Source organism: Toxorhynchites rutilus, chromosome 2 (genome assembly GCF_029784135.1).
Source record: "Toxorhynchites rutilus septentrionalis strain SRP chromosome 2, ASM2978413v1, whole genome shotgun sequence".
NCBI classification, from domain to species: domain Eukaryota; kingdom Metazoa; phylum Arthropoda; class Insecta; order Diptera; family Culicidae; genus Toxorhynchites; species Toxorhynchites rutilus.
The window spans coordinates 252,054,475-252,072,768 of NC_073745.1; the positions used below are offsets into that span (position 1 = coordinate 252,054,475).

An 18,294-nucleotide genomic window follows, 5' to 3' on the forward strand; every position below is an offset into this window, starting at 1 on the left:
GTAAAGATAAGAAGCGATATTATATCATGGCGATGCATGTTACTTACCCTTCAAAATGTTTGACCTGGCTTCTGAGTCTCTCTGACTCATCGCTTTGTCGCAACATATCATTGTCCAGGTGCAGTTGTATAACCTTTGCCTCCAGTCGAATATTCTGTGCTTCTAGGTTGGATAATTTCTCATGCATTCGCTCCAACTCGTGTGTCATTGTGTTTGAACCCTGCGATATAATGTTGATATCCTATTATTTGGTGGTAAAAGCGGACTCAAGTACATCCTGTCTGTTTTTCGTTTTGTTTATTTGTTAGATTCAATTGGGAATAATCCTTTGTTTGATTCGCAAAAGAGAGATAGATCAGTGGTAAGTGGTAAAAAACCTGGTGGTAATACTCATTTCGATACCCATTAACTATATTTCGAAAATATTGAGAGCCCGCAATTTTAACATCGCAGCGCTGCTGAAGGTGTGCTGGGAAGAATCGATAGTGTGAACGTTTCAAGGTGGTCATACCATCTACCAGAACTACAGCAACGCATATGAGCTGGGAACAGATTTCATCGTGATGCTTGGTCTGACAGACCGAGCATCAATGAGGTGGCTGAATTAAAGCGAATATTTAGATTTTCGAACGTGCACAATGAAATTTCAAATTCTAAAAAACGCAACTTTTTCGTTATGTCATCGCTTCCACGAACTCATAATTTGCTACTTTCAAGATGCGAAAATATTTTAAGAGTTTCCTTCGAATATCGAGCAATAATGCTATGGAACAGCCTACCAGGTGCGATTAAAGCAACAACTTCCCTAAGTAATACATTCATACATTTAATACATTCTGAAGAAATTGTAAAAAGCATTTATGTAATTGAATTCACTATATAAAACGAAAGTAATACATACTTTGAGAGCCATTAGAAGGCTATTTTTATTATGATTTTTTATAGAAATAAATAAATAAATATTAAATTTTTTTTTTGAGCCTATAAAAATAAACGATTTAATTATTTTTATAGGCTCAGTTACATAAGTTTAAAGGAGCCTAACTCCTATCTGTATAGTTACAAGTATATATAAACATTTTTTATTAATTCTAATGTTAATGAAGTAGAGACCCGATTACTCGCGGCTTGCTCGAGTTTAGAAGGGTGACATTTTGTTTCAGGAAAAGGATGGGATATAAGGATATGTTGACAATGTTCCCACTCACATTCGCACTCACATTCATCATACTCAATTCTTAAGCCTATCTTATATCTAACATGTATTTACATTTCACCTTATTCTATTGTTAGTAAGAAGGGATTTGATTTCTCGCGAAGGAAAAGGAAAAGGAGAATATAAGGATATAAGGACAATCACACACGAAGATCGATAACTTTTAAGAAGACATATATTTGGGACATGTAATCAAGTTCTAACCGAGCCAACACATCTCTCACCGGCACATTGGGCTGCCTTCCTCTAGCCCGAAGAGAGTTTTCTAAATTTGATCTGGCAACAAGATACTCCTCGCACGACCAAACAACGTGTTCGATGTCGTGGTAAAAATATTAAAATTGAATGAAGTTAAAGAAAACATATTTTCTGGAGTTTTTTCACTCAATTATATCTTTATCTTTGAATAAATACCAATAACGCCTAAAAATACAAAATAGCAACATCACAGAGACGCGCACAGTCCAGAATACACAAATTACGATTTTTCACGCGAGTATAGTTTTAAACGCTCAGGTGGGTCAAGAGGAGCAGTTCAGATCGGTAATTGATAGGTTCAGCGCACATCCGCGAACCAACGAGAACGGCCTATCAGAGACGAATCAGTCTACGGCTGAAAGTCTCTTAAATAAAGACAAAAAAAAAAGAACGGCCTAAGACTAGTCGACTAGGCTTCCTTCAAGAACACAACCGTCCGCTAATATCCCTAAAGCCGTGATTAGACGTTGTGAGTTACTCGGTTGCGAGTAAACGTCAAACGATCCGATGAATTACGAACACACCCAAACCACGAAATATGACATTTGGTTTGCATGTATGGGGCTTCTAGCAGCAGAGCTGTTTCAAAGTTTTCTGTTTTCAAACGGGCGAGTAGCTCCATACATACAAACCAAATGTCAAATTTCGTGGGATGGGTGCGATCGTAAATCTTCGGAACGTTTGACGTTTACTTGCAACCGAGTAATGTGCGATTCACATAGAACGTTACGGAGAAGAACGTCTACGTTCCGTCAACGTCTCCACCAATTCACACATGCAGTCAATGCTTCCACCAGCACCGTCACGTCAAATGTCAAACGAATTATTTATGTAATGTTATTCATGGTGTCGCCACCTACAACAATTTTATATTGCAATGCCCTCTTTCAAATCAGCATGCCTAGAATCAGTTCTAAATTTTGAAAAATTCAATGAAAATCATTGAATTCAATTATTTAACTACTTAAACCCCGTAGTCCGACCCTTATTCAACAATAATAATGAATAGAATATTTCTCTCAGCTATTCGCGAATGATTTTCACTCCGAAATTTGGAGCTAAGAGATATGTTGGCATAAAAAGTACAGTAAGTTACTTATCATGCGATATGCTGAGGCACCATTCAGTGTCGCATTGGAGTCGATTTTGACCAGTAATTGGACATTCGCAACTGGTGGTGACTTTCAATGTGGGGCCATAATTTGGGCTCCGAACTCAATGTTTACAAAAATGTCCAATAACAGGTAAAAATTTCCAATTAAACGTATTACATCACAGATCTGTTCAATTAGCTTAATGTCGAATTAGATATAAATTACTGTACAACCAAATCAAAACAAAAGCCGAGACACAAAGCCCAGACAAAAACCAAACGAGCCGTCCGTCTCCGTCAATTATTCTTTTCTACAAATCCTGCCGGTCGTTTTCGTTGAACGAATGCTGACGGGTCGTTACGTTGCCGGTGTATGTGAATGTTTCCATAAGAAATGCATGGTAGAATAACTGACGTAACGTGACGTGACGGAACGTAGACGTGACGTGGATGTTGTATGTGAATCGCACTTAACTCACAACGTCTAATCGCGGCTTAACATCGTTACACCACAATAAAAAAGAAGCCAAATCGACCATGTTCTGATCGATGATGGCCACTTCTCAAAAATTATCAATGTCAGAACCTATCGTGTCGGTAACATCGATTAAGCTGAATGTTACTCCCCCCGTTGATTGCTGGAAATTTCTGGAAGCATCAATTAGCAACACAGCAGAGACCGGTTTGACGACGAATGCCGAGTACTTCTGAGCGAAAAAGTTGACACGACAAACGTGAAGAGAAATAGTGTGAGGATATGGAGTTGCTTTATCGTTCTCGAGAATCGCGAAAGATCTTCAACGGACGCGAGGCGATCGAAAAGTGGAGGCAGCACTATGATGAAACCTGAACAGAGTACAGACAGGAGACTAGGACCGCGTTGAAGAGAATCTGAACGGTACAATGTACAACGACGATGTGGGGTAAGTTAAAGAGGTCATTAATTAGCTAAAGAACTTCAAGCCAGCTGGTAAGGATAGCTTCGCAGCTAAGTTCTTCGAAAAAGGTCAGGAACAACTTGTAGAGCGTATACACTGTTCAATAGTCAGGATCTGGGACATGGAACAGCTACCAGAAGTGTGGAAAGGAGGGGTAATCTGCTCCATCTATAAAAATGTGACAAGCCGGATTGTGAAAACTACTGTGCAATCACGTTCCTGAATGGTGCATATAAAATTCTATTTCAGATCCTCTTTCGCCTATCGTCAAAATGTATGCTGATTTGTGGGAAGTTATCAGGCCGGATTAATGTTCGGCTGCTCGACGACGGACCAGATGTTTACACTGCGGCAGATCCTCCAAAAGTGCCGCGAGTATCAGGTTCCCACGCACCACATCTTCGTCGACTTCAAAGCCACATATGATACAATCGACCGACGAAAGCTATGGAAAATCATGGACTAACACGGCTTTCCTCGAAAACTGTCAAGACTGATTCAGGAAAAGGTGTAAACGGTGTGCGGTGCAGTGTGCGAATCTAAGACGATTTGTCGGAATCGTTTGTGATCCACAGGGAACTTCGACAAGGCGAAGGACTACTCCTGTCTACTCTTCAACGTGGCGCTTGGAGGTGCTATGCGGAAAGCGGGCTTCAACATGCTTCAACAATGGTAGAAAACAGGAAACAGGTAAGATTTATAGATGGGAGTCATTTCGATCTTCTTGAGATGACGATTTATCAATGACACTTTACACTTAAACGCCGTTAGTTGCAGTTTTAGCCCTCCCTTGTCTCGGGTGCGTGCAAGTTGCTGCATGGGAATGTGCTCGAGAATTAGTATTACTTGCGTCATTTTTATTAGTACTTAGTTGAGATTTCTATGCCAAATAACACGCTTTGAATGCATTCTGAGTGGCAAGCTCTAGAATACGCGTGATCACAGTGCAAGTCGGAGGAAATTTCTTCGACGAAAAATTCCCCCGACCAGAACGGGAATCGAAGCCGAACACCCGGCATGTTAGTTATGACGCTAACCACTCGGCCAAGGGAGCACTAACACATATTTTAGAGTCCCCCAATAAAGATATTTTAAATCGTTATTCTAATGTACGCATTGCGTATTTCTCTCGGTCTAACCGAAACAGACACCTCTTGAACCGCGATCGTAACAAGAATGATATCGATCGGGATCATTCCGGCTATGACGCGAACCGCATCCGCAGATATAGTTCTATAAGCGCTCGCTACTCTCATCGCCATTATTCGGTGTGTTCTAGTCAGCAGATTGCGATTTTGTTGGCATTCAAGCGCTGCTGCCCAAACTGGACCACCATATCGGAGTATTGATGTTGCTACACTGGCCAGGAGGCGTCTCTTACAACTGCTAGGCCCCGCATTATTCGGCATAACTCTAGCTAGCGCCGCGATGACTTTGGCCGCTTTCGTGCATGCGTTTTCTACATGGCTATTGAAATTCAGTCGGTCGACGATAATCACACCAGGGTATTTCAGCTCACGTTTGGAGACAATAGTGTGCGTCCTAACATTGATCTTCGCCTGCTGTACAACTCTGTGATTGCTGACCAACACCATTTCGGTTTTGTGATATGCTATCTGCAACATAGCCTCTTTCATCCAATTTTCCACTATCTTTATCGCCTCTGTAGCCAGCATTTCGATTTTCTCTCGAGTCTCGCCTGTCACCGTCAGGGAAACATCATTCCTGTAAGAAGGTCCAACCTCAGATAGAGATGATGGACACCCGCTGTTACATATAACCGGGTAAGCCAGATCCCGGTTTTGAAAGTAGCTTTTCAGGATCTGGCACACATAGTTCGGTGCAATTCTTCGGCAACAGCTTCCCAACTGGCGCTGTTGAAAGCATTTTGAAAATCTTCGGACCGCCGTGAGCCTTTAGGAGAGCGCAGAGAGGAGAGGGAGAAGCCGCTTTTCGAGACAATCTTCCAAGTACACCTGTCCATTCATGGTGCTTGCGATAACGAAAGCTGTGTTCCGCTTCCCGCAAGTACAAATCGGTTGCCAAATTAAGAACTGCTTGGCGAACTTCGACATGTTCTGTGTCAAGAGGATCTCGGAAACATCCAACTTATCACGCAGTCAGATACAAATTTTCTGGTTGAAGTTTTGGTTGGTTGAAGTCCGCCTTCGCATATGTCTCGTCATCCATTACACAGCAGCGTGGTTTCGTTATTTTCTGTTCGTACTTCCGGGCACGGCTTTTTGCGATCGTATTCTGTTTCTCGTCATGGTTCGAGGACTTCTGAATCCTCAACGTACGTAGTCCAGCTCGAGTTTCGGCATTCTGCACGAAAGTCGTGCAAGTTACATGCAACTTTCAGCCACATCTCGAACTGAGGCGTTTGTTTCTGTTCAAAGGCCCCAACCATGCGCTTGTGATCGTTCTCGTTGACCTTACGGGTTTTTTCCGAATCTTCAGACGTTCTTCGAACCGTTTTAAAATACCAGACACCGAGGAATTCGCGAGTCCCAACTTTTTTCAGATGGCACGACTCGTGCAAAACTTTTCCGCGCACGCACTGTTTTTTCGTCGCATTTTGAAAACTCTTGGTGCCCCTGATAAAATCAACTCACAGAGTGTAAACAATACACATTAATCAATGTGTACGCAAAATTACAATAAATTTTACCCAACGGACCAAAAGTTACGGCAATTTGATTGTTTGTAAGTATTCACCAAAGTGATGACCGGCTCGTTTCTGTCCGTGGCATGATACAATACCATAAAGGGTGCTGTGAGATGGGATAGTTTTTAAGTCCCACAGTTCGTCGTGAAAATAGAAATTACCACACCATAGTCGTTTAGAATCTTGATTGTATTGGTCTCTGACATTATTCGATGATCTGGCATGATCTTTTTAAGACGATTACAACTTGTCTTGGAATAAGGGAGGTCCGTACGCTGGTACTACCACCTAATGGTGTTACGGAATCTAATAATATTTTCGGTTGTTCCGTTTGGTTCAGAGGTGATTCCCCACCCGGTCCCAAAGTCAACCAACCTACCAAAGTTTCATTGTACCAACGTTAATGTTGATCTCGACCGGAATATCGCATCATCGATCCGTTGCAGATACTGCTCGGTATCATCAATTGACTCTGGCAGGGTGGCATAATCAATGAAAGAGTTGACACACTGTTGAAACCTCACCCGGTCGCCAAGGTGGTAGTTACGTTTGTAAATCTGCGTTCTATTAACAGAAACCCCTTTGACCGGACAGTGGTCTGAGATGAGCTCCTGATAGACAATAGGATCAGAGATGTTCGTCATGTTGATGATGAAGGTTTCGATGGTTGTGGGAAGACCTCAACCAGAAGAATTCAACCAGATTCGGAGTATCTAGGTTCAGGATCATATAGAAATCTTCCTCAAATTGTTGTTGTTGAACGATAGTACTATTGGAGTTCCATCGTGTGTTACACCAGGCCTGATGCATTGCGTTGAGATGGCTATGATGAACTGACCTCGCCGCCTAGTTAGTTTGATGATGTCTTGATGTAAATCTGTGACCGGCCTGACGCTGATGATGGTATGTGGCGAACAGTAAGGTTGCGGTTCCATTGGATACGACTTTGTGTTATGGAGCGAGATCTTCTGATAAATATATCAAGATTTCGGGGTCATCCAACTCAACTCTGTTCATGCTCATCGCTTTTTCCTGCAGTTAAAATTGAGCTCCACCCACCGCTTTGAGTACTGCACACCAGGAATGTACAAAACAAATAAAATTATAATCGAATGGGTCCCCAAACTTGCGTACCCTGGTGCGATCCGCCCCGCTATTTTCCCCGCTTGACGCCACCGGGAAGTGGCATTAGGTTTGGTACGTTGTATCGGAGTGTAAATAATGATCTACTGTTGTCGTAGGAAACTGTCATCTCGCACGCCCGTTGTAGTTTTTAGTGGAAGCTTGTTTGCAAATACTGATGAATTCTGCTCTCATGGGGCAGACACGATCGTTTCTCTTATGAGCAGCACCGCAATTATTTTGGCTCAGGGTTTCGTGTGATCCAGCCCATTTGCCGCAACCCGATTTCATGTGACAGTTCTTAGAACCGAAGGATAAGCGTTTGCAGATACATTGTCGTTATATCGAAGTTTAATTTGGTAGAGCGCTGGTCTAATGCACTTAATACACTTAAATCCGCGCGATACTCTGCGACGGATGAGCTCGCGTGGCGCGTCACCACAACAATTATCGATGATGGCGGCTGAGCTGCTATCCTCTTCAACTCAGGTTTGAAGCCTAGCATCGGGTATTAGAGTGGGTAATCTTTGATTTGTTTTTTTTGTTTCTATTATGGATGCTTTATACTACAAAGTTCATTTGTCTCTACTTGCTTGTATCGTGACAGTGTCTGTTTTTATAGTCCTTGTTAGGAAAACATGTGGTCTGCACAAATGTATGTGAAACGTGATTGTAATAAATAAACTATTAAACAATCACAATTTACTATATAGAAGGGAGTGTACAAATCTAATAGTGTGAAAATTCTTAAATCCTCCAATTAATGACTAAGCAATAAGTTCTCAAAATTTGACAATTTTCGTGACGCGACCAGTTCTTGTTTTTATTTACCCCTAATATATTCTCAAAAAACCTAAATCTACCTCAAAAAGTTATGGAATATGCATGAATAGTTCACAATGATGATATATACGACTCATATTAGATGTGTTTTCTCTTGATTAGACCAGATACTCAACCAAATTATAACATCAACTTACCTTCCGCTCCAGCTCCATCGCAATAATTCGCCTCTGCTGCGATTCAATTCTATTTTTAAGCGACTCGATTATCTCCTTGCTATTGCGGGCGAACGCATCAAGCTGCATACTGGTTTCATCCGATCCGGTACTCTCGGTAGCACAGGAATCTGGCGATTCCGTGTGACCAAAGCGTCCTCCGCTCGAAGCAGCTGGTGCGCTCCCGCCTCGCGTTCCGCGACCTTCCAGAATAGCTTTATCTCGTTCCAACCGGACGATCGTCGTCTTCGCGGTACTGAAGTGAACCTTGAGCTTCTCCAGTTCCATTTCTCGCTCCTTCAGCTGTATCTTCAGCTTATCGGCAGTCTGTTGCCATCGTTTTTGTTTGTTCCACAAATCAAGCTCGGCGGCATTTTTCGCCCGACGATTCTCGTTTATGCTGATTTGTTTGCGTAGATCGTCTTTCGTATCCAACAGTTCTGTTTCGAGCTGTTGAAGCTTACGGGAGAGCTGGTCTTCCTTCGGAGTCGTAGTTCGCTCTGACTTCATAGCAATAACGGGTCGTCGGATGAGTTGGTTCTTCAGTGTCTTTACCAAGTCACGAGACTGTTTCTCGCGCTGTTGAATGCTCATGATTTGTCGTTTGAGGGCATCGATTTGGGTTTTCAGGACCCGATTTGAAGCTTCACTTCGATTCAGATCCGCACTTAGCTGAGAGATTTGTTCAGCGGAATGCAAAGAGGTATCGTTCATGAATTTTTGCTGATCGTCCTGAAAGAATAAAGTTAATAATTCTGAAAGAATTTTAATCATAATAAAGTTTACATGAAATTGACTCAACGTCTCAGTAAGATCCTGTATATGGCGATCTTTCTCTTCCAGCATTTCTCTAAGCTGCTCGATCTCCTGAGCACTTGCAATGCTGTCAGAAAATTCCTTCAAATCATCGTGTTCCTTTGAAAGTCTTTCATTCAGCGTCACTATTTCCGTATCTTTTTCCCGTATTGTCTTCTCGGTTCTTTTCTCCTTTGCTGTCATTTCCTTTAAATGGGCTTGTAATTTTCTGGTTTCTTCATGAGCATCATGAACTTTATTCTCGAGCATTTTTATCTGTATCTTCAAAGCTTCTATTTCATCCTCCTTCTTCTGGTCCATTTCGTATATATTTTCAATGATTTTATCAGTATATACAAATCCTGGCTTGTCAACCTGCATTTCATTAGTTTCGTTCTCCCGCTGGGCATTTGCTTCATGTGCTGCTTTGTACTGCATCAAATTTTTTATTTGAGTGTTTAAACTATCAACCTCTCTCTGTTTGTCATAAAATTTTTGTTCCAGTTCATCTACGGCTTTCTTCAATGATCTTATTTGAACCATATTCTCATCGTATGCTTTGGAGTGTTCTTGACGCTCACTCCTTAACAATTCCAGATATCGGGACAGTGTACTGTCTTTCTCCAGAAGTAAATTTTGGAGAGAACCTATTGTGGACTATAAAATTACATTGTTTGATACGTTTACTGTTCATAAAAATGAGTTTACTTACACTGAGAATGCCATCCTCTAGTTTATCATTACTTGACGTTCCTGCTCGACTAGCCTTCTCTTTCTTCAGCTGCACATCCTTATTCTCCAACATCTTTTCAAGCATTTTGATGCGTCCGTGACACTCCGTCAGGCGACTCTCGGTTTCGAGCAACAATGCACTTCTGGTCGATGCCAGCATCATCGCTTGCTTCAATTGAGATTCGTGGGATTTTTGCATCATCGTCGTCCCCTGGAATCCATCAACATCATCCGTCATCTGGCCCGACTCTCGCGTTTCCTTGACCGGCGTCGCTGGCGGAGATCCCTTTCGTGGTACCTCCGCCAGACTGTCATCAATTATCGGGATAGTATTGATGCATTTGTGACTGATTTCTATTAATATGTACAAAATTTATCATTATTCTGGATGTTCATATAGTTGAAACTCACCAATCGACGCCTGGATTTCTTTGTCGAATTGTTCACCATTCGGTCTAGGTGTCTTTCCCTCTCCATTGAAAATCAATTCTATGGTATCCCAATGGCGTGTGTTTTCCACAGCTTTCAACTTAATTTTTGAATTTTCCTCTTGCAGTTGCTCGACCTGTTCCTGTGCCAGCATCAATTGTCTCGTGAGGTATTCAGTTTGGCTTTTGTATTGTATTAGCTGAAATTGTGCAAATTTTAGATGAACTCTTACAGCCTCGAATTTATTTCCACATTTATCTTATCCTGAATTTGTTTGCTTTCGGTGCCATCATTCATTTTCATCGTGAACCATCGTTCGAACTCGACAGCTCTGCTTTGGTTCAGTGTTTCGATCACTTCTTTCGATATGCTTTTTTTCAATTCCATTAATTTTACATACTGCTTCACAAAATCCGTCACAGCATATGTCGGGGTGCAAGAATTGTAATTTTCGTGCAACTTCTTAACAGTTTGCGTTAAAAACCTGAAAACGTTTGGGAGGGATTGAATAACAGATGTCATCTATAAACTTGGGAATTAACTATGGAACACTACTCATTGAAAAGAATTCAAACTTTTGAATTTTATTACGAAAATGATCGTTCAATTGCGAACCCACGTCGCAAAACTCGTACTAACTTAAACCATAATCATGTGCCTTCCGAAACGTGTGTGCGCACCATTATGAAAAAGAAAATCAAAGAAAGTGGTTCAGTACTCGATGTGAAGATGATGAAACGTATTCGCCCAGAACATTCGACTGCAGGTGTAAAGAAAATTTATGAAAATTACCCAAACCCTTCAATTCATCACTGCTCGTAAGAACGTGCCATCTTCACAGCTACTGTGCATCGAATTTTGAAGAAAGATTTAGTTCTCCAGTTGCAACACCAAAATTGAAGACGGCTGATTAATAGCAGTGCCGTATAAAATCGAAAAGAATCAAAACACTTGTGCAAATAAATAATAGAATATTTGATTTACACAAACGAAAACGAAATTAATGAAATTAATGACATAATTACATGATTATTGTATAGCATCATAGCACCGAAAATTTTATAATACTCACTCGATCTTCAAAACATTATCCTTTTGGCGTTCGGTGAATTCTATTTCTTGCTGTACTAACTGCTCCTTAAGACCATCCGATTCTTCAGCTGCTGCCATCAGAGACTGTTTTAGCTTGATATTATCAAGCTTGAGAAGTTCTTCTTGTTCGCGGGCTAGAAGAAATTGAATATTATGTATACAGTAGGTTTTACGAAGCTTGGACTCAAACTCAAAACTGTATTGTACGCCTTTTATCGTACACTAAGTGATGATGATGGCCCATCTCATACCCCTGCGAAGCTTTGAACTGGGCGATTTTTCTTCTCTATCTATCTATACAACCATTGCAAGCCAAACCGATATAGTGACTCTCAGATTTTCGTGATTTTTTTTAGTTTTGTCAGATTATTTTCAGATTAATTTTAGACACAATTCTCGTGCAAGATTTTTCAACCACTTGTGAAAAACATGTTTCTCCGTTACATGGAATAAATGTTTGATACAGAAAATATGATAGAATATATGACAGACCTAAATCGGACAGTTGCATCCTCGAGTTTTGCTCTTATCAGCTCTTATCAAGACGATATAGGAGTGCGTTTTATCGCATTAAAATGCATTTCCACTTTCGAGCGAAGATCAATTTCGTTACCGCAAAAAATCCAATTGACCAACAACGCTTGTCAATAAGTAATTATAGAACACATGCGGATTGAGTTTTTTGAACTTTCCCATTTTCCTTCAGAGTTTTCCGAAAATTTTCAATTATCATGTTCGGTTGAAATATGTGCATTATATTTATGGTACCCCCTCTCCTTTCCAGAGGCGGAAGGGGTATAATACCATCATAGAAACATTTCTCGTACCTAAAAACCCTCACATCCCAAATTTGGCTTCATTTGCTTGATTAATTCTCGAGTTATGCAGAAGTTTGTTTCATTTGTATGGCAGCCCCCATGCCCTTAGAGAGGGGGTAGGTGTTTCGAACCACCATAGAAACGTTTCGTGCCCCCTAAACCCTCCACATGCCAAATATGGCTCAATTTGCTTGATTAGTTCTCGCTTTCCCCTCCCTCTTTAGAGAGGGGAAAGGAGTGTCAAACCACCATAAAAACATTCATTGCTCCCTAAAGCCTTCACATACCAAATTTGGTTCCATTTGCTTGATTAGTTCTCGAGGTATGCAGAAATTTGTGTTTCATTTCTATGGCAGTCATCTACCCCCCCTTCCCCCCTTTGAAAGGTGAGAGGAATGTTGAATCACCTTAGAAATGTTTCTTGCCCCCTAAAACCTCAACATGTCAAATTTGGTTCCGACTGCTTGATTAGTTTTCGAGTTATGCAGAAATTTGTCTTTCATTTGTATGGCAGCTCCCACTGAAGAGAGGGGGTGGAGTGTCTAACCACCATAGAATCATTTATTGTACCCTAAAACCTCCACATGCCAAATGCCGTTTCATTTGCTTGGTTAATTCTCGAGTAATGTAGAAAATTGTGTTTAATTTGTATGGCAGCCCCCCCTCAGAGGAGGGGGAGGGGTCTCGAACTATCATAAGAACCTTCCCCGACCCCAAAAACTCCTACACATCAATTCTCATGTCGATCGGTTCAGTAATTTCCGAGTCCATAAGAATCTGACATACAGACAGAACTGCATTTTTATATATTGGGTTGGGGAAAAAGAAATGTCGTATATTGTCAATATATGGCAACACTTAAACATATCTTGTGTTGTACTTATCGCATCGGATACGAATACTATACGGCTATTTGAAGACGACAATCTGTGCTACAAGTTTCGTTTTGACTGTGTTGTGATTGTCCTTTTCAGTCCAAAATAAAGGGCGTCAAAGATGGAGTCAACCAAGCAAGAAATTCGCCATATTTTACGTTTTTACTACCTGCGAGGTAAAACTGCAACGAAGGCGGCCGAAAAAATTCGTGTGGTTTATGGACCCGATACTGTAACGATTCGCACAGCACAGCGTTGGTTTGATCGGTTTCGTTCTGGTGTAGAGGCTGTCTGTGGCGTTGTCTTTATTATGCTTTGATACATCAAGTAATAACACAGAATACATGACAAGGGTGTAGTATAAAGAGGGGGCATTGATTACTTCACTTTACATCTTCCCCTTCGTAAAAACAAAAAATAACAATATTAACTTAAAGATTCATTTTAACAATTGGTTTCACATATCTGCCCGATCGAGTGACGTATTGCTCCTCCGGAATAGGCTGAGGTGTTGTTGGTTGGATCGGATGTTGCTCTACGCTACTCGGTGCGTCTGGTTGCGCGGTGGTAACATCTGGCATTGGAATGTAATCAGCCGCCTCGTCTGGTAGTTCTGGAATGGCTACGGCTGACTTCCTGAGATGTTTCGTATTCCGACGATAGGTATCACCACCGTCAGTCTTCACTATCACTGATCTTGGGTTCTCCGTTTCTGAGGTCACTCGTCCAGACTCCCATCGTTTTGTACTGGGGTTCTGAATAAGGACACGATCGTTCACAACTATCAGAGGACAAATATGTGGTGATCGATCGTAATACTTCTTTTGTTTAGTTCGTTCTATTTCCATATTTTGCTGCACGTTCTCCAATAACCTAGGTTGAAGCTTTTGTGTTATGGTTGGAAGTGGAGAGTTGGTGATCCGATTGAGCAGTCTCTGGTTCTTCTTCTTCTTCTTCAATGGCACTAACGTTCCTAGAGGAACTTCGCCGTCTCAACGTAGTATTACTTGCGTCATTTTTATTAGTACTTAGTTGAGATTTCTATGCCAAATAACACGCCTTGAATGCATTCTGAGTTGCCACTCAGAATACGCTCTAGAATACGCGTGATCACAGTGGAAGTCGGAGGAAATTTCTTTGACGAAAAATTCCCCCGACCAGAACGGGAATCGAACCCGAACACCCGGCAGGCTCTGGTTCGGTGACTGTAGTTCGGCATATATCGGTATATAGCTCAGGAAAGCCATTTGTACCGAACTGCTATCCTCGTAGCATTTCTTCAGTATTCCTTTTGCTATCTGAACTGCTCATTCGCTAAGCCCATTGCTTTGGGGATAATATGGACTTGAAGTAATGTGTGTAAATTTCCAATCCATCGTAAATTGCCTGAACAGAAGGGAGGTGTACTGCTTTGCATTATCACTGTAAAAATCTTCAGGAACACCCCAGATAGCGAACCACGTCTGCAGATGGTCGATGACCTTCGATGACTCCATACTCCGCAACTTTTTGAAGTCCAGCCAACCCGAGTAGCTATCGATCACGACGATGTAGTTTTCTCCGTTAAAATGGAACATGTCCGATCCCACAACTTGGAATGGAAACTCGGGAATCCTGTTGACAATCATAGGCTCTTTCACATTATTTCTGGCGAATTTTTGACACACTACACAGTCTTCAACAAATTTTTGGATGTCCCGTCCCATACACGGCCAAAACATAAGCTGCTTTGCACGTCTAATGCAGGATTGTATACCGAAGTGCCCAGAATGTAGAATTACCAGTGCTTGCTTACGGAGTAGGGGAGGGATGAGAATACGATCGCCTTTGAATATGACTCCTGCATACGTCGACAACTCGTCACGGTAGTTCCAAAACGGTTTGAGAGATTCGTCTAGTTGACCTTGATCCTGCGGCCATCCCGATAGTAATCTCTCAAGAAGCTTCTGAAGATTGGAATCATTGCTTGTAGCTGTCTCAATTTTATTCATCCACGACTTTGTGACATTCATCACTATATGCACTTCTAATTCTTCAACCGCTGTGTCTGCTGCATTCTGTACATCACGACTCAAAGTATCCGCTATGGGTACATTTTCCCCTCGCACGTACTTGACTTCAGGACCATAGGGCAAGACATCCAAGATGATACGCTTTAATCTTGCTTTATCAAGCGGCTTCTTGAATATTGACTCGAGCGGTTTATGATCGGTTTCAACTAGTACCGGTTTTCCAAAGAGGTAAGCATGAAATTTCTGACAGCCAAATCGAATAGCGAATGCTTCTTTCTCGATTTGCGGATTCTTCTGCTGCGCTGGTGTTAGTGCTCGTGAGGTGTAAGCGATAGGATGACCTTTTTACATCAATACAGCCTCCATCGAATGCGAGCAGCAATCTACGGATAGAACATTCTCTTTGTTTACGTCGTAGAATTTCAGAACAGGTAACGAAGTCATCAAGTCCTGTATAGCTTTGAACGCTGATTGCTGCTCGTGTTCCCAAAGTTTCTCACCTTTCATCAGTTTTAATCGCGTCACATTCCTTGACGTCAGATTCAATTTCTTTAAGCGTCTCACTTGTCTGCTCGTTTGCTCTGCAAATTTGAATGGCTTCATCCAACGTTAACTTCGAATCGCTTAACAGCTTTTTCCGAACTTTTTGACTTCAAATACCAAGAACTATCTTGTCCTTCAATAAGCGATCGTTGATGTTCATTCCTTCGCACTGGTGCACTGGTGAAACAGAACGAACTCGACCCATTTTTGAAGAAGATGGTGACTGGTGATGAAAAAGAGGTTACGTACGACAACCTAATGTGAAAAAAGTCGTGGTCGAAGGGCGGTGAGCCGGCCCAAACCATCGCCAAGCCCGGATTGATGGCTTTGCTGTGTGTTTGGTGGGATTGGAAGGGAATCATCCACTATGAGCTGCTCATCTATGGCCAGACCCTCAACTCGGTTCTCTACTGTGAACAGCTTGACCGTTTGAAGCAGGCGATTGACCAGAAGCGGCCACAAATGATCAATAGAAATGGTGTTGTTTTCCACCAGGACAACGCTCGGCCTCACACATCTTTGATGACCCGCCAGATGCTGCGGGAGCTCGGATGGGATGTCCTATTGCACCCACCCTACAGTCCGGACCTGGCTCCAAGTGATTATCATCTCTTCCGGTCCATGCAAAACGCTCTTGGTGATACTAAGTTGACCTCAAAAGAGGCTTGCGAAAACTGTCTGTCTGAGTTTTTTGCAAATAAGCAGGGGGGGATAATGAAGTTGCCTTCTAAATGACAACAAGTTTGCGAACAAAACGGCGCATATCTGACTTAAATTGGATAATTTCAAGTATGTGAAATAAAGCGTCAAACTTCGATCAGAAATACGACTTTTTTTTCCCCAACCCTATAAATACTAGCTCACCCGGCAAACTTCGTCCCGCCTAAAGTTTGTTTTTTGTCCTCACGTTTTCTTACTAAGCACAAGTTCACGGGTCCAATCGCAGAACTGTTCATTGATTGATCTTCTAATCTACCCCGTTGAATTTACCTTTTACTATAAAATTCCTAGTACTTCTACCAAAACTCATCATTATAATATCAGATTATTTTTAGACACAATTCTCGTTCAAGATTTTTCAACCACTTGCCAATAACATGTTTCTCCGTTACATGGAATAAATGGTAGATACAGAAAATATGATAGAATAAAGACAGACACCCAAATTTAGTTCTGTTTGCTTGATTAGTTCTTGAATTATGGAGAAATGTATCCTTCATTAGTGTGGCAGTCCCCCCCTCAGAGAGACAGGAGGAGTGTCTATTCACCATAAAAACGTTTCGTGTACCCTAAAACCTTCGCATGCTGTCAAATTTGGCTCCATTTCCTTGATTAGTTTTCGAGTTATGTAGAAATTTGTCTTTCATTTGTATGGCAGCCCTTTAGAGAGGGGGTGGAGTGTCTAACCACCGTAAAAACATTTTTTGCACCCTAAAACTTCCATATGCCTAATTTGGTTTCATTTGCTTGATTAGTTCTCGAGTAATGCAGAATTTGTGTTTCCTTTCTATGGCCAGAGGAATTCTATCCCCAGAGGAAGTAATCAACGACGAGAAATGTTGAAATTCTTACCATAAGAGCACAAAGTTTTATTAAGGCTTCGATTGCTCGAGTAATACGATTTCATTAAAAATACACGTTCTTGTAAATTGTGCATCTTGTCACTAAAAACCATCCGATTAGACTGAACTAGTAGCCGAATATCATCGTCCCGAAGTGGGGAATGGACTGTTAGTAAATTGCTATAAAGCCATGCGACGGAACTTTTGCATCTTGTCACGTAAGATCATCACCAGATGATTATTTAGAACGTATTCAGATCTCTTTCTGGATTCTAACACCTACAAATATTGTAAACATCATGCTTGCACACCATTTGTATCAGATTTATATATCTAAATAATATAAATCATGGATCTCAACGATCTCAATTCTGATCATGGTTTGTCCGACTCGCTGATGTTGGTTTTTCCACATGATTACTACGGCAACTGCTTGGCGCGCTGCAGTTTGTTTATTTTGTTTTTCGCGCGTAGCAGAAGTAAAGTTTCTCTGTGTTGAGTACTGTTCACCTTTAAAATGCAAAGAAAAGACAATATTCTGAAAAAAGCCGGAATTATGAATGGATCAATATGATGACAGTGAACTCAAGCAAAAAGAAATGCAACATGTACTTAAAAATTCGATTTTTTTTCATTCAAAAATGATGATTTCTAAAACCGGACAAACCATGATCATAATTTTTCTTTGAAGAAAATCCGTTAAAAAATGTAAAAATTGAACAATTTGAACGGCTTGTGGTATTATTAGCAACAAAAGACTTAGGGCTTATCAACAAACCCAAACTCGTTTTGATGTCTTGATTAGTGATTTTCATGAACAAAATTCGATTTGAATTTACTAGTTGCGTAAACCACCCAAAATCGGCCAAACGACATCATTTACCTTATAAAAAATTACATGTTTCTTAAGATTGGATAGTATTCATATCATGAAAATCATGGTATTATGGTTGGTTACGCGTTCGCTCACTAAGCGATCGATCGTGAGATCAAAACTTAAGGCTCTCAATTGATCATCTTTGTGTTGTTATAGAATAACTACGTCCACGCAACAATAATCAGCGATGGAGATCGATCCACGGTCGAATGAAGATCGATCCATACAACTGCTCTGCTCTGCAAGAAACATTGGGCTGTTGTGCT

General features: G+C 41.2%; 1 protein-coding gene across 2 annotated transcripts in view; it reads right to left on the reverse strand.

Moving 5' to 3' along the window:
• Positions 1 to 18,294, reverse strand: part of LOC129769634 (centrosomal protein cep290) — a 43,741-nt gene that overhangs the window by 867 nt on the left and 24,580 nt on the right. For both annotated transcript variants that reach the window (XM_055772014.1, XM_055772015.1), the window contains 7 exons: positions 11,322 to 11,475; positions 10,502 to 10,733; positions 10,232 to 10,448; positions 9,801 to 10,174; positions 9,080 to 9,745; positions 8,276 to 9,025; positions 48 to 220 (listed from right to left, as the gene is read on the reverse strand). In XM_055772014.1, coding sequence (XP_055627989.1) covers positions 48 to 220; positions 8,276 to 9,025; positions 9,080 to 9,745; positions 9,801 to 10,174; positions 10,232 to 10,448; positions 10,502 to 10,733; positions 11,322 to 11,475 — 2,566 coding nt within the window. The remainder of the gene's footprint in view (positions 1 to 47; positions 221 to 8,275; positions 9,026 to 9,079; positions 9,746 to 9,800; positions 10,175 to 10,231; positions 10,449 to 10,501; positions 10,734 to 11,321; positions 11,476 to 18,294) is intronic.